The 17,075-nt window shown below is 29.7% G+C and overlaps 1 protein-coding gene across 2 annotated transcripts in view; it reads right to left on the minus strand.

Moving 5' to 3' along the window:
• ASPP (Ankyrin-repeat, SH3-domain, and Proline-rich-region containing Protein) overlaps window positions 1–17,075 on the minus strand; it is a 1,120,014-nt gene that overhangs the window by 917,189 nt on the left and 185,750 nt on the right. For both annotated transcript variants that reach the window (XM_075377013.1, XM_075377010.1), the window contains exon 3: window positions 12,879–12,998. In XM_075377013.1, the coding sequence (XP_075233128.1) occupies window positions 12,879–12,998 (120 nt within the window). The remainder of the gene's footprint in view (window positions 1–12,878; window positions 12,999–17,075) is intronic.

Genomic DNA, 17,075 nt, shown 5'->3' on the forward strand with positions numbered 1-17,075 from the left:
CAATGTAACGACAGAGGGATCGTCAGCTGATCAATGGCTACCGTGCAGGAGGAAGCAATGTTACTAAGGTTTAATGAAAAATCCATTTTTTATGTTATTACTATTCCTAAACGTTTTCGTTTAGAGTACGGCCGTTATCCTACTAATAAAAACTCTATTAAACATTGATATCAACAGTTTAACGATACAGGAAACGTAACACACAAAAAAGGTTCTGGCAGATCTCCGTCTCCGAGGAATTTGTGATTCGAGTAAGACAAACTTTACAAAGAAGTCCGGGTGATTCGACTTGTTGAGAATTTAGAACCGGAAATACAACAATTGACAATCTTGAAAGTTCTTTCTTTTTCCTGTTTAGCCTCCGGTAACTACCGTTTAGATAATACTTCAGAGGATGAATGAGGATGATATGTATGAGTGTAAATGAAGTGTAATCTTGTACATTCTCAGTTCGACCATTTCTGAGAAGTGTGGTTAATTGTAACCCAACCACCAAAGAACACCGGTATCCACGATCCAGTATTCAAATCCGTGTAAAAATAACTGGCTTTACTACGACTTGAACGCTGGAACTCTCGACTTCCAAATCAGCTGATTCGAGAAGACGCGTTCACATCTAGACCAACCCGGTGGGTTTCTTAAAAGTTCTACACAAGCGCTTAAAACTTTATACATATAAAATTCAGTCGATGCATGCGATTGAGGATGACGATAAACTACGCCGTTACAGTTTCGCCGTGGAGATTCTCGATAAAGTGAACGAAGATAATGCGATTTAGAAAAAGTAATCTTTGACGAAACTACCATCCATGTTTCTGTTCACGTTAACCGTCATTCATAATTGTCGGATTTCAGTTAGCGAGAACTCTCATTTAGTTCAACAAACGTAAGGTGATAGCCCGAAAATTATCGTTTGGTGTGTGTTGACTACATATGAAGTGATCATATAATTCTTTGTCGCCGAACCAACGATTAGTAGCGCTAGTTATCTAGACGTATTACAGGAGTATGCAGTACCGCAAATTGAACATCGGAAATCCACTACACCGGGGTTTACATGAACTACGAATACGAACAATTTCCTCAACGTTGAATCAGGCATGATTGACCAATTACACGACCATCTCGATCCCCTGACGTTACAGCACTCGATTTCTTTCTTTGGGGGGTTTGTCAATGGAAGGGTGTACGCAACGAAGGTTGTCAACATCAATGAACTAAAAAGAAGAATTGAAGATGTAATTAATGGAATAACTTCAGATATTCTTCTAATGAGTGGCGTAAAATTAAATATCGTTCAGACATTTTACGCGTCACAAAAGATACTCATGTGGAACATGTTTGAATTTAATAAGTGTGGAAAACAAAACTGTTTGAAATGCCCTGTTCAACAATCAAACATATATATAAGTACGAAATCTGTAAATAAAGTAATGAGACTAGTTTTTTTTGGCAGCCAAAGAGGTCAACGCTGTATAGTTACGGTTAAACATATGATTATATGAAAAACTGATTTATATAAGTTATTAATATTTTTTGTCTATTGTTGCCACGTGAGACGTAAACAAACTTGACGTAAAACGAGTTTTTGTTGTGCGTTACAAAAATGAATGATAATTATGAGAAACGTGCAATCAAGTTTTGTGATAAACACGGTGAGAATGCTACTGAAACTTTTTCAAAATTGAAAAGGTAGTATGGAGATGACGCTCTGTGACGACCCCTAGTTTTTAGGTGGTTTAAGCATTTCCAGATGGTCGGGAATCAGTTGCGGACGATCCACGCTCTGGAAGACGGTTACGTCAAAGTGTGACGACAATGTTGAGCGAATCAGAGACTTGATACGGTACGACCGGCGATTAACTATCAGAATTATTGCAGAACAATTGAATTTGAACCGTTTCACAGTCCATAAAATTTTGACAAACGAATCGGACATGAAAAATGTTTGTGCAAAATTAGTCTGAAAATACCTCACTGCTGGACAAAAACCAACAAGTTGGAAGTGTGCCGCGATCTTCTAGGGCGAATTGAAACTGATCCTGATTTTCTAAAAGATGTTATATTACTAATGATGAATCTTGGATATTTGAGTACGACCCAGAAAAAAAACGCCAGAACAAGGACTGGCACACTTCAAACTCACCACGTTCCAAAAAAGTAACAATGAGCAAGTCAAAAATCAAAATCATGCTAATTTGTTTCTTCGATAGTAATGGCATTGTCCATAAGGAGTTTTTGCCTACAGGATAGACTGTAAATTAATATGTTTACCGAGAAATTATTGAAAGACTGCAGAAAGGAGCTGCCCGCGTGAGACCAGCCATCAAAGACAACTGGATGCTGCATCATGATAATGCACCTTGTCACACTGCACTCTCAATTGATTAGGTCTTGACAAAGAAAAACATTCCTGTAGTTCCTCAACCACCTTACTCACCTGACTTGAGTCCCTAACACTTCATCCTGTTCCCGACTCACCTCAAAGGACACCATTTTGAAACAGTAGAAAACTTAAAAAATATGTAACCGACCATCTGAAGGATATTCCGGTTTTTGAGTTCCAACACTGCTATGAAGAGTGGGAAAACCATTTGAAGCGTTGCGTGGCTTCCCTAGGGAACTATTTCGAAGGTGATAAGAGTCCATGTATAATTGGATTGTAAATAAAATGTTTTCTGAACCAGTCTCATTAATTTATCTACAAATTTCGTATATTGCTTTATTTTTTTTTTTATAAACACCAAAAATGCGCTGAGTAATTTATAATCCCCTTGCATAATAAAGGATGCTTCGCTACTGCTAGATTTGAGTGTGTATATATATATATTAAATAAACACAATTGAAAGTTTGTTATAACATTCAAAAACTGAACATTACGGAACTTCACAGAATTTAACCTTTCACGTTATAAAAGTCAGAATGTAAATAAATCCAGTTACCTGTCATATTTAATTCAAACTACTCTCTAAACACAGTAGTAAACTTTCTCTTTACTGGTCACATCGAGGATTACAATAGCTTTAAACTATCTCCGGACATCGCGAGGACAATTTTGAAAAATCCCGCGCGTAAATTGTTCCGGAAGTTTTTTAGGCTATAGCGGACACATATACGAATATTTCTTTTATTTATATATATATATATATAAGAAGACAGTCTGTTTGTATGTTTATTTGTTTGTTTCGTAAATATCTCGACACCAGTGCCACCTGTGGGTATAGTTTTTGCAAACATTTTTCTTTTCACGTAACAAATATATACTCGTATTCTGAATGTTGTAGTTATGTCACACATCTTAACAACTTTGATACCCTTTGTGATAATAATACTGACGAGTGTTTCTAAATTTTAAGTTTGACGAGCCAAATCAGACCATAAATACAATTTTTCGAACTATCTCGACCCCAGTGCCACCTAGCAGGTCCAAACCAAATCAGAAACCTTCGCGGTTGTGCGCACAACTTACCAAAGTTTCATCGCAATCGGATGAATGGTATGGGAACGCATACGAGACAAGAGACAACATTCATCTTTACTTCCTTGTATAAAGTAAAGGAAGTGTTGTGGTCGGGAAAAACTCATTTTGACCAACCGTGAATCCACTTTGACTAGTTTTTGCTGTAACATATAGTTCTTTGTGGACCTTCCCTTTTGATTGCAATTGACTGGACCAAAAGTGTTTAAAAAAGCCCAAAATCCAATACTTTTGGATTTTGGACTTTTTCTTTACTGGAGTAATAAGCCCTTATTGAGAGCTCTTCAACGGTATATCATAAGTGGTACTTATTTTCATTGTTTCCAGAGTTATAGGCAAATAAAATGTTAAATAATGTACTTTGGTTCGAATCCGACTTCGTCTCCTTTATTTTTAACTTTTTTTTTTAATTGAATTATATTGTTTTATTAATAATTATTAATCTCTGATTGTAAAAAAAAATATTTACAATAAATAATAATCCAATAATAACAATAAAAAGAATTATGAAAAAATATCAGATGTTATTAATGAAATAAAATTTTATGTACTTTTCATTTAAAATAAAAAAAATGTGTTTTTTTTTGTCTTCAGTCATTTGACTGGTTTGATGCAGCTCTCCAAGATTCCCTATCTAGTGCTAGTCGTTTCATTTCAGTATACCCTCTACATCCTACATCCCTATCAATTTGTTTTACATATTCCAAACGTGGCCTGCCTACAAAATGTTTTTCCTTCTACCTGTTCTTCCAATATCAAAGCGACTATTCCAGGATGCCTTAGTATGTGGCCTATAAGTCTGTCTCTTCTTTTAACTATATTTTTTCCAAATGCTTCTTTCTTCATTTATTTGCCGCAATACCTCTTCATTTGTCACTTTATCCGCCCATCTGATTTTTAACATTCTCCTATAGCACCACATTTCAAAAGCTTCTAATCTTTTCTTCTCAGATATTCCGATTGTGCAAGTTTCACTTCCATATAAAGCGAGACTCCAAACAAACACTTTCAAAAATCTTTTCCTGACATTTATTTATTAATTTTTAATGTAAACAAATTATATTTCTTACTGATGGCTCGTTTAGCTTGTGCTATTCGGCATTTTATATCGCTCCTGCTTCGTCCATCTTTAGTAATTCTACTTCCCAAATAACAAAATTCTTCTACCTCCATAATCTTTTCTCCTCCTATTTTCACATTCAGTGGTCCATCTTTGTTATTTCTACTACATTTCATTACTTTTGTTGGTTCTTGTTTATTTTCATGCGATAGTTCTTGCGTAGGACTTCATCTATGCCGTTCATTGTTTCTTCTAAATCCATTTACTCTCGGCTAGAATTACTATATCATCAGCAAATCGTAGCATGTTTATCTTTTCACCTTGTACTGTTACTCCGAATCTAAATTGTTTTTTAACATCATTAACTGCTAGTTCCATGTAATGATTAAAAAGTAACGGAGATAGGGAACATCCTTGTCGGACTCCCTTTCTTATTACGCCTTCTTTCTTATTTTCTTCAATTGCTAATGTTGCTGTTTGGTTCCTGTACATGTTAGCAATTGTTCTTCTATCTCTGTATTTGAACCCTAATTTTTTTAAAATGCTGAACATTTTATTCCAGTCTAAATCGAATGCCTTTTTCAGGTCTATAAACGCCAAGTATGTTGGTTTGTTTTTCAAAAAAATGTGTATATGTAATTTAATAGGCGTACAAGGAAGTCACATGGTGACTTCCTTGTACCTATTAATAAAAAAACCTTTTTTTACCATTTTTTGGTTAATCTTTATTAGTAATAGAGAAAAACAGACTTTTAGCATCAGTATAATTCTTAGAGTCAAAAATATAGAAACTGTGATTTTTTTAGAACATGGTAATAACTTATTTGATTTATTCGACTACGTTACTCTAGTAGTCGATTTAATTTACATGGATAACACAGCAAATATCAACAATCATTTTGTGTTTACGCTTACGTAATGCTTAAAAATTTCAAATTTTGCACAGAAAGAAACAGAACAGTAAAAAAAAATAATCTTATGCGATTTAAATAAAAAAAGTTGGTAAACGTACTAAAATAGAATAGATGACATACACTGATGTGTATAAAAAAAGTAAATTCATTTTGACTGTACTTAGGAAAGTAAAAGAAGTGGATTAGGTACAGTCACTTTCTCAAAAATTCGCTTTATAAGAAATCGATAGTACGAAACTTTTTCAGTTATTTCTCAAAACAGGAGACGACAGAGGATATGGAAAGGATTTCCTTCTCTCTTTCAAACCTTCATCTGCATACATCCACACAAAAAGTTTTACCTATGATGTTTAGCTACTTAAAATTCAATTTTTGTTATTTGGGTCAAAAATTAATATTTTTAAAACAACTTTAGTAAAAAGGTATATTGGCTATATATATAAAAAGTTTGAAATTATATGTTAATTTTTTTTTAAAAAATCAGGCAATGATGTATTACCTAACCTTAGTGGTAGGGATTTTAAAAAATGTTTTAAAGATCATTCTGTACCACCCCCTTTGGCATCATAAACGCCTGCTGATGCCAAATTATCAGAGGATATAAACATGCAATATAAATCAACAGTTACCCTTATACTTACTTATCACGCTCAATGTTGCTTAACTTCACTGTTCGAGAAAGGCAGAGCATACCCTTAAAAGAAAATTTCCATAATTTAACTTAATGAAAAAAAATATGTATATAAAAACATACCTATTGTTTTTATTACTTCATGAATAAAATTTATAATAAATTAAAAATCAGGACAAAGAGAAAATCCTATCTACATTTTAACCAACTATAAAATTTATTATTAAAATAAAGGAAAATTATCCATCTAGTGCAGTTAATTTTGGTGTAACAATTCCTTAATATTTAAATTTAAAAAAAATCTTTTTTTTCAATAACAATATAGATTATGGTCAAAAAACGAACAAAAGAGTTATTTATTTTATATAACGAAAAATTATTTTCTTTATATATATATATATATATATATATATATATATATATAGGGCTTCGATAATGAAATGCTAAGTAATTAAAAGAAAATTAGGTTGAACGATCAAAATTATGATTTTTTAATCACACAAATTTCAATAACATATGTTATTGGAAAACGATTAAAAAAATCTCATGTGGACACCAAATGACTTCCTTGTACGCCTATTAAATTACATATACACATTCTTACTTCCTTCTACAAAATAAAGGGAGTACTGTGATCGCAAAATATGTCGGTTTTCAGATTTCATCGGAAATATCTATTTTGACCATCCCCGAATCTATTTTGACTAGTTTCGGCGTGACGTCTGTACGTACGTACGTATGTGCGTGTGTATCTAGCATAACTCAAAAACGATTAGCCGTAGTACGTTGAAATTTTGAGACTGTTGTAACATCTAGTTGTGCACCTCCCCTTTTGATTGCAATCGACGAAAAGTGTTCAAAAAAGCCCAATTCCAAAAATTTTTGATTTTGGACTTTTTCTTATAATAAGCCTTCATCGAGAGCTTTTCTACGATATTAATAACTGGTACTTACTTTCACTGATTTCCAGAGTTATAGACAAATGAAATTTTAATTAATGAAATATTTGGTTTTTATAAGGGGAAGCCGTTTTTTAATTCCATCTCCTTTTTTTTAACTTTTTTTAATTTAAATATATTGGTTTATTAATAATTATTAACTTCAGATTGTAAAAAAAATTTACAATAAATAATAATTCAATAATAACAATAAAAAAATATGACAAAACATCAAAAGTTAAAATGAAATAGAATTTTATGTACTTTTCATTTTAAAAAAAGTGTATATGTAATTTAATAGGCGTACAAGGATGTCATGTGATATCCACATCAGATTTTTTTTTAACGAAAATTATATAAAATTTTATTTCATAAAAACTGATATTTTTTTCTTTTTTGTTATTATTGAATTATTATTCACCGTAATTTTTATTTATAATCAGAGGTTAATAATTATTAATAAATTTATATATTTAAATTTAAAAAAAGGTAAAAAAAAAGGAGATGAAGTCTTATTCGAACCGACGTGCTTAGTAAGATCCAAATATTTCATTAATCAAAATTTTATTTAGCTCTAACTCTGGAACCAATGAAAATAAATACCACTTATGATATATCGTTAAAAAGCTCTCAATGAGGGCTGATTACTGCAGTTATGAAAAAGTGCAAAATTCAAGTTTTTCTTTGATTTTGGGTTTTTTTGGAAACTTTTGTTTTAGTCGATTGCAATCAAAAGAGGAGGTGCACAACTGATGTTATAACAGTCCTAAATCCATAATTTCAGCATCCTACGGCTAATCGTTTTTGAGTTATGCGAGATACATATGTACGTACGTACGTAAAGACGTCACGCCGAAACTAGTGAAAACGGATTCGGGGATGATCAAAATAAATACTTTCTTTGAAATCTGAAAACCGAAATTTTTCGCGATCACAATACTTCCTTTACTTCGTACAAGGAAGTAAAAATCAAGACAAGGAAAATTGCTACTTCTAACTATATGATTTATTATCAAAATAAAGGAAACTTATCCATCTAGTGTAGTTAACATTGGACCTAATATTTATATTTAAAAAAAAATAATTTTCTTCAACAACAATTTAGATTATAGTCAAAAAACGAACAAAATAGTTATTTATGTTATTTAACGAAAAATTATTTCCTTTCATACATAGGGCTTAGATAATGAAATACTAAATATAAAAAAAAAAATTAGGTTGAATGATCAAAATTATGACTTTTTAAAGTCACGTTAAAATTTGACTAACACATCTTTTTGGAAAATGATTAAAAAGACGTTAGGATAAAAATGACATTTACTTACATTAAAATGGTGTACATTAACTTCCAAATCTTAAGTACCACTTATGGATATTTTATATTATTATATGGATATATTATATTATTATTTTATATTATGGATACTTCCTTTTTACAAGACTGTCCAAAAAGGAGTGTAATGTATTTATGGTTTATACGTATATATGTTTGTTCCACCGTAGCAGCTCAATGGCTGAACCCATCTACGTTTATGAACAATTTACATGTATCTATATATGTGTACACACACACACACACACACACACACACACACACACACACACACACATTTATGTTTAAATAAATTTAAAAAATGTGAAAAAAATTACACTATGTACAAAATTTTACCCGCACATTTTTTAATAATCCTATATTAGTAATTATCCTTAGAGCAATATTTTTTTGGCAATACTGTTTTATTAATTCTTAAAATTTATCTCTTGATTTCTTCTACTTTCAGATATTTCATCCTCAATTTTTTCTGCATTTTATATTTAGACTGCGAAGCAAGTGTATTATTTTTACTCGTATGTAGCATCCGTTTGTTAATTAGATGCTTTTTTTGTTCTCTCTTTTCTGTCGAAGAGAGAAATAAAAAAACCAAAATTCTATTCCCCTGCTGTGTCTATGTCACCTTAGTTTCTATGAGTCTGAAGAAATTCGTTTACTATTATTTTTATTCTAAATGCGGTTATGAAGGTTTTCTTTGAGTTCTTATTTGAATATTAAGGGAACGCTATGGCGAATTAGCATCTGTAAATCTTTTGTAGACAAGAACAATGTGTATTAAACACATTTATACAAAAGATAACCCCGTTAAAATGTAACAATTCTTGAAGTTATGAAAGATTGAAAATAAAAATTAAAAAAAAAAAAGATTACTTTAATGAAGCTAAAACTTTGTTATTATTTTTATTTATATTCTAATATACAATATATTATAATGTACACTTACATAAAACCTTATCATTTTGTACCGACGACAAAAAAAAAACTATAAATATAATTGTTTTAAAACATTTTTCGGGTGAACACCTTAATGGATCTTTTTTGTAAGGGCACTATTGTTAAATTGACAAGTTAGAAAATTTTACATAATCTGTAAAAAAAAAAAAAATGGAAATAGGAAGTAATAAAATTTAAATTAAAAAAACAAATTATTTAAATAGCTCAATTTTTTTTGTTTTCCCATGAGAGAGTACCTTTGGAGTTATATACTGCAGCTGTTTCGTCATTCAAACCTGAAGTTTATTACTCTATTTTTCGCTCCCTGGTAAAATTGCTATATCTGGTGATACTAGTTTTACAGCGTCGAGGGAAATCTTTTTTAATGTACATGATTGAGCAATAAATAAATAATAACCTACAGAGATTTGGATCGATATGTTTATTCACCATTACTAGAAGAACGTCTGTAATTTTGGAATAATCAAAAATAATTATTTTTTCCAGATGGTTCATTAAAAAAATCATGTAGCTTACTTTCAAGTGAAGAATCCCTTAGGATTTATGTATAGAATTCACTGAATATTTATCTATTTCAGCAGAAAATATTTTAGATTCAATTTAGATATTATTTTATGATTCGTTATACGGTCCCAGTCAAAGTATTCTACTTGAATTTTTTTCATGTATACATTTGTAATTAATTAACAAAACCGTAATTTGTATTATTATAATTTCGTATAAGTTTGTACAAAAATATAATTTAGTTTTATCTCAAATAAAACAAATAATAGGAACAGGTAAAAATTCAATAAAAACTAATGTATTAGGATTTGCTGATGATTTGGTCTATACAATCGGAGTATCTGAGAAGAAAAGATTAGAAGCTTTTGAAATGTGGTGCTATAGGAGAATGTTAAAAATCAGATGTGTGGATAAAGTGACAAATGAAGAGGTATTGCGGCAAATAGATGAAGAAAGAAGCATTTGGAAAAATATAGTTAAGAGAAGAGACAGACTTATAGGCCACATACTAAGGCATCCTGGAATAGTCGCTTTAATATTTAAAGGACAGGTAGAAGGAAAAAATTGTGTAGGCAGGCCACTTTTGGAATATGTAAAACAAATTGATAGGGATGTAGGATGTAGAGGGTATACTGAAATGAAACGACTAGCAGTAGATAGGGAATCTTGGAGAGCTGCATCAAACCAGTCAAATGACTGAAGACAAAAAAAAAAATTGGTCTTACTAGCACTAAATATGGAGGAGGTTAAAAAACAAATCACCAGCCTACAAAAAATTTCCCAAAGAATTGCCCTGAAAATTTCTTATGAAAAGACAGAAATAATGGCCATGGATTCCCTCTGTATAAGCAAAATCAAAGTTAACGATAAAAAAATAAAAATAGTTGACCAATTTAAATACTCAAGTGAAATCATTCACTGCAGATTGAAGGAAAAACAGACATGGTAAAACAGAATAACTAAAATTAAAAAAGCACAAAGTCTAACTTGGCGAACATACAATCAAAAATGTCTCTCAATAAAATCCAAAGTTAACACGGTAGTACTTCCGATGGCGCTATATGCTTGTGAGACTATTTTTCAGATTAAGAATGAAAGTAAAACGGACAATTACTTAAAGCAGAAAGGCGAATTATCAGAACTTGTTTAAATAAAAGTTACCAAAACGATGAAGTCTGACGAATTACCACAAATGAAACAGTTTACTAAAAAGTCGACCCGATTCTCAGTACAATTAAAAAACGAAGGATTTCCAATTTTTTCCACGTATTAAAAATGTCTGAGAACCGAATTCTAAACAACTTGGCACAAGGAATATTAACAAAAAAACTTGTGGAAAATATGATTTAAGAAATCCAAAGAGATCTTAAAGAAATTAGCTTGAGGGTTGAGAACGCCTGTGATAAAATTAAAATTAACTACGCACTTCAAAACAATAGATTCAAAAATTAGAAAGGCATAAAAAATGGAGATCACAGACGAGATCAGGAAGCAACGATCCGATAGGAAGAAGAAATACTGGAAAAATCTTAAGGCCAGACTAATACAGAAATTCAAGTGGAACTGAAATATGGATGAATGAAGTGGTCCAATGTGGCCTCAAAAGTAAAAAAAGACAATTCACAAAGCTCAAAAGAAAAACAAAAAAACAATAAAAAACTAATAAATAGAGCTTACTTTCGTGAAGTAGCAGGAATTTGCCATATCGACGCAGTTAACGTTTTTTGGTTCATTCAAAAGTCGTTAAGATAAAGTCTACAAATATTACAAATTAACAAGATTATAAGTTAATTTACAAGTTGTAACTTAGATTACAAAATCACTAGTTTACAAGTTAACAAGAAATTTTGTGGCTGGAAGTAATAACTCCATTATATTTTTAATAACTTGTAATTACTAAGATATAACTTCTTAAAAAAATAATTAATACCTGTTATATACGGTTATTAATAATAATAATAATAATTAAAAATAAAATAATAAAAAAGACATCACTGTTAATACAAATATGTTACACAAGCATTTTATATTTTTTATTTTATAATAAAAAAAAACTTAAAGTAAAAACCCACCGGGTAGGTGTAGTGGTAAACTCGTCGTCATAAATCAGCTGATTTCGAAGTCAAAGTTCTCAGGTTCAAATCCTAATAAACGTAGTTACTTTTATTGGGATTTGAATACTAAATCGTGAATACCGGTGTTCTTTGTTGGCTGGGTTTCAATTAACCATATTCTCAGGACTAGTCCTGAGTTGGTTCAAGACTGAAAATTTATCGGTACAGTTACATTACACTGAGAAGTCGCGGTAATGACTTTTAATTGTTGATGCGATTATAAATAAAAGTATTAAAAAAGAAAAACAAAAATTATTTTTTTCAAATTACTACCCTCTTTGATTTTTTAATGAAGAAAATTAGTTTCATTATAATTTTCTCTTTAAACATTTAAAATGTAAACTATGAACTAAATATAATAACAAAAAGAAGCAGGATTATAAGAAAGAAAATAAAAACAGAGAAAGCTATTAGTTAAAAAGCGGCAGCGAAGATTATGTAAGGTTTCATTAAAATAAAAATTGTGCTTAACTGATAAATTGATTAATTCGTATCACGTATCACAAAACTCACTGTAATAAATTATAATTAAAAATAGTAGTAATAATAGAGAAACGGGAATATAAATAGAAAAATTACATGAAAGTATAAAAATTGTTTGAAAAAAGAGAATCTTAAAGATTATTAAAACGATGTTGCCACATTAAGTTGAGGGCAAGGTCTAATGCCTTCAGAATTACATTCTTAATTATGACTGTAACTTATAATTTACAGTAAACTCAACTTATTAATAATAAAAAACTTCATTAAGATTCACACTAATATTTGATTTAATTATTTAAGTGTATAAAAAAATATTTTATTAAAAGTATAACCAATTATATGTACTGAAAAAAATGGAGAAATAAATAATCATGCTAAAATTTTTCATAACATATACCCACATAATAACGTAAAGATGAATTAATTATAAAAAAAATAATATAAAATAAAATTATTGAAGACTCTCACCGTTTACTGAAGAAAAAGGCAACACGGTGTATCTTAATACAAGTCTGCATGGCATATCCCTGCGTGGTCCCCATTCTTGTAATATCTCCAACGGCCTATCACAATCTCTAAGCACTCGTTCTGTAACGAATAAATTATACGCTAATTTAAAAATATACAAGTTAAACTGAATTATAGGATAGAAAATAAATATCTTATAGAGGTCTAAAGACACAATGATAAAAAATACCAGAAATCTACGTGTTAAATTATACAAATAAAAACTGATGTGCAGTTGCTATATTATTGGTTTTTAGTAAATGGTAGTAAAAAAAAAAAAACAACACGTTAAGAGAGAAAATACAATACTTCAAAGACAAACTAAGTAAATAAAAGTAATTTAAATGTACATACCAAAAAAAATGTAAGTGTATAAATTAAAAAAAAAATAATTATGTAAAAAATATATGTTTTCATAATTTTGTAGCAGTAATTAATATTAAAAAATATTCATTAACACACAAAGCTGTTAGGTATAGTTAAAAAAAATCTCTTTCGGCACGCCGGAAGGTGCGGTAGATTTCACCGGTGCTAATTAAGGAATAAAATAAATTTCCACCTTTATGTTAAGACAAACTTCAAATTTACTCAATATGACAATGGTTGCATGTGAAAAAAGTTTCACGTATTTAGCATACGACAATTCCATCTTCTTACAATTCTAGCAACATTTTGGTTAACCCTTGCCGTAAGGGTTGGTCATATCAAAAATTGTTACCGACAAAAGTTTTAGGTAATGTTTAGAGGACTAACAACCACTTTAAACCGATTCGATACTGTGCCTATTAAGGGAGGTATGATTTTTTTTTTCTTGGAAACCCCCTGGGCTAATGGTTGGTGATATCAAAAACTTTACTTAGATAAATTTTACACCCTTATCCAAAAAATAGTAAAAACTTTAAACGAATTCGATATTTTACTTAATAAAAACGTTATAGCAATATTTTGTTTTTTTGAAAAAGCCACCCATTTCCACCCCCTTGGTGCGATTTTGACTGTTAACAAACTTGACCAAGATTTTGGGTCGTGTTATTTTTAGAGACCAATTATGAAAGTGACTGGCGCAAAATTACGGCATATATATACACACACAATTTATATATATATATATATATATATAAATTGTCGCCGAATGGCTTCGACAGCACGTAATTTATATATAACCTTGTGATGGTCCTGAAAAGGAGCACTTTTTTGGCGTTAGCTCTGAGAAGAGCTGTTGCGTCCGGAAGATGGACTCCGGCGACATTGGGATATGAAAGAAATCTAAAAAGGTTTAGAGATATGAAATGAAATCTAAAAAAGTTTTTCCAAGATCTAATTATCATCTTAAAAATACATCTTGTCTCTCGTTTCATTGACACCTATATTTTAGTAATAAAATATCACATGATGAGATCTATAAAAACTATAACATTTATCTAGTTTTGTTAAATTATTTTCATTTTTGTTTGAGAAAGCTTCCTTTTTTTTGTTAGGGAAACGGGGAGATATAATTAAATTATATAAAGATTAGAAAGAGAGGGTGATAAAAAAAATTGAGATGGTACATTATACTGTGTTTAAAGCTTCAGAAGAATCTTATAGAGGCAATTTTTAGAAATTAAGTGTTTTTTAAAGATTAAAATCTGTAAAGTTGTAGACACTATAATTTAAAAGTTGATCTAATTCAGTACCAAGACTCTCTGACTCAATATCATTAATCTAACTTTAATCATAAATATTAAATTTAGTTAGAAGAAACAACAACGTCACCTAGATTTGAATTGGAGTCCTGCAGCATCACAGAGTAGTTGATATAGTATATTATGGTAAATTCTATCCTATTCTCCTACAAAATTTACTTGGTTGTACAGTAGATTGTGATATTTGATTCTGCATAATAAAATACTATAATATGCAATTCTCTATTGGTATATGGCAACGAATGTCAAAGTCATCGGATGGTTTAATAACGGGATCGTTTGTAGCACTACAAATATCAATACGGTTCACTTGTACTTATTGTGTATATATTGAGGTAACTAATGTTTATGCAGGTCCTCTTACTGGGTAATACCTACATAACGGATATTACTGTCACCACTGCAGTACCACTAGATAATACAATTCCTATTAGACGACATGATAATATACATAATCCCTTGTAAACATATATTAAATCCAACAGTTACTAGATAATGCACTAAAACAGAATATGGATAACCATAAAATGCAGAAATTTTAAAATGATTTTGAGATTAAGTTATAAAGTTTTATAGATTTAGAAAAAAAAAATTAATAAATTTAATCTCCTGAAGCTATGAAGTGTCATCGGTCAAATGGTCATTAACCTGATTTAACAAATTATCGTCAATATTTGTTATTATCCTAGTATCTATACATTTTTTAAAAATTTCAATTACTTACAGTTTAAGTTATAAATTTATGATACTGTTACTGATTATTGAGAAATATCACTATTACCCAATATTACGTAACAATAAATAAATATTAAATAATGACACACATTCTATTGTGGATTGAAAACTTACGGATGAATACGAATGAATAAAATATTCGAATTTTATGGAAAATAAACAAAAATAAAGCGTATCTGGTTGATTATTTACGTTTATTTAGATAAGTTGAGGAATTTTCAGTTAGATATCTAGACAGAAAAACAAAATTAACATTCGTAAACAATTTTAATTGTTGAAAGAGAGATTTTGAATTAATAATAAATCTTGGTTTATACCAATACTGTCGTTTTTGTAAACGAAAATATACATTTATATGAAATACATGAAGGAATAAAAAAAATTGATTGATAATTCAATAAGTTCCATTACTAAAGTAAAACAATTCTACAATTTATTGACAAAATATCCTAATTTACCTATTTTTCTGGTATTCAAATGTTATTTAATCTCCTCCACGACTAAAAGAGAGGATCGGCTGACCCCAAAGGTTACTTTCGAAAATGTGAAATAAAATTATCTAAGTATTTGTTGAATCATCAAAATACTTTATAATACTTGCTTTTGTAGCTTAGGTCTGTGATTCTGACTGTGCGCGTAATGATTATTGAAATAAGTGTCCGTTTCATACTGAAAAATTACCTAAGTTTCTATATATAGTGTTCAGGGACGTATTCAGTCCTCAAACAGTTGCTGATGCTGATTCAGGACGCCAGAATGAGAAAAATGTTCATAACGACATATGTCCTATTTTGTTTTATTTTCTTTCTGGACGCTATTTTGTGGTTTTCAATAAAAAAATTATTTCTCAGGTACGGGTTAACCTACTTTAATTAAATTTGGCAAACTTACGACTAGTTTTTCTTATTCTACAAAATGAGAAACTTTGAAAATGTCACCTTCCGTTGAAATGTCACCTATATATTTTTCTATACATATTATTTTCTCTCTATATACATACACACACACACACACACCATACATACATACCAATACAAATATAAAATATGCCCCGTCAGGCATAGCACTTTTCATACGCTACAAAATTCCATTTTGATATCATATCCCAGGCACAATGGCGATATCAAATTATGTGGCGATATCAAGTAAAAAAAAAAAATAGACCTTTTTTTATTGTTGCCTCTTACTTAAATATACTAATAATTAAAATAATTGGATACTTCTAATCAGAAATTTTAACATCGGAGTAAACAATTAAACTTTATAAAATTAAAAAATTAAATAAAACAACAAGAAATTGTAAACCAATTATTATAGTTACAGTGTACTTAATCTTCTAATTAAAACTTTAATTAATTGCAGATAGCAGCAGCAGGATCACGTAACAAATCTTCTAGGAATTTAAACTTCTCATTTATTAATTTTTTTTTTTTTTTTTTTTTTTTTAATAATTATACAATTTCTGCAGTGTAGTTATATAAATTCTTCCTTTGATAATATTATATATGTATAATTTTAAAAAAATTTTCTCTAGCGTTCCAAATTTGTATTTATTAATATTTATATTTTTTTGAATAATTTAAATGTAAATTTCCATATTTGTAGACATGTTCATACTTGTGAAAATGTTTCATTAATATTAACAATAGCTATACGAATATAAAATTAATTATAATTTTTAATTAAATATGTACATAATTATAAATAAATTATTCAAATGTACTTAAAATATAAACTG

This window comes from Lycorma delicatula, chromosome 10 (genome assembly GCF_047948215.1).
Source record: "Lycorma delicatula isolate Av1 chromosome 10, ASM4794821v1, whole genome shotgun sequence".
NCBI classification, from domain to species: domain Eukaryota; kingdom Metazoa; phylum Arthropoda; class Insecta; order Hemiptera; family Fulgoridae; genus Lycorma; species Lycorma delicatula.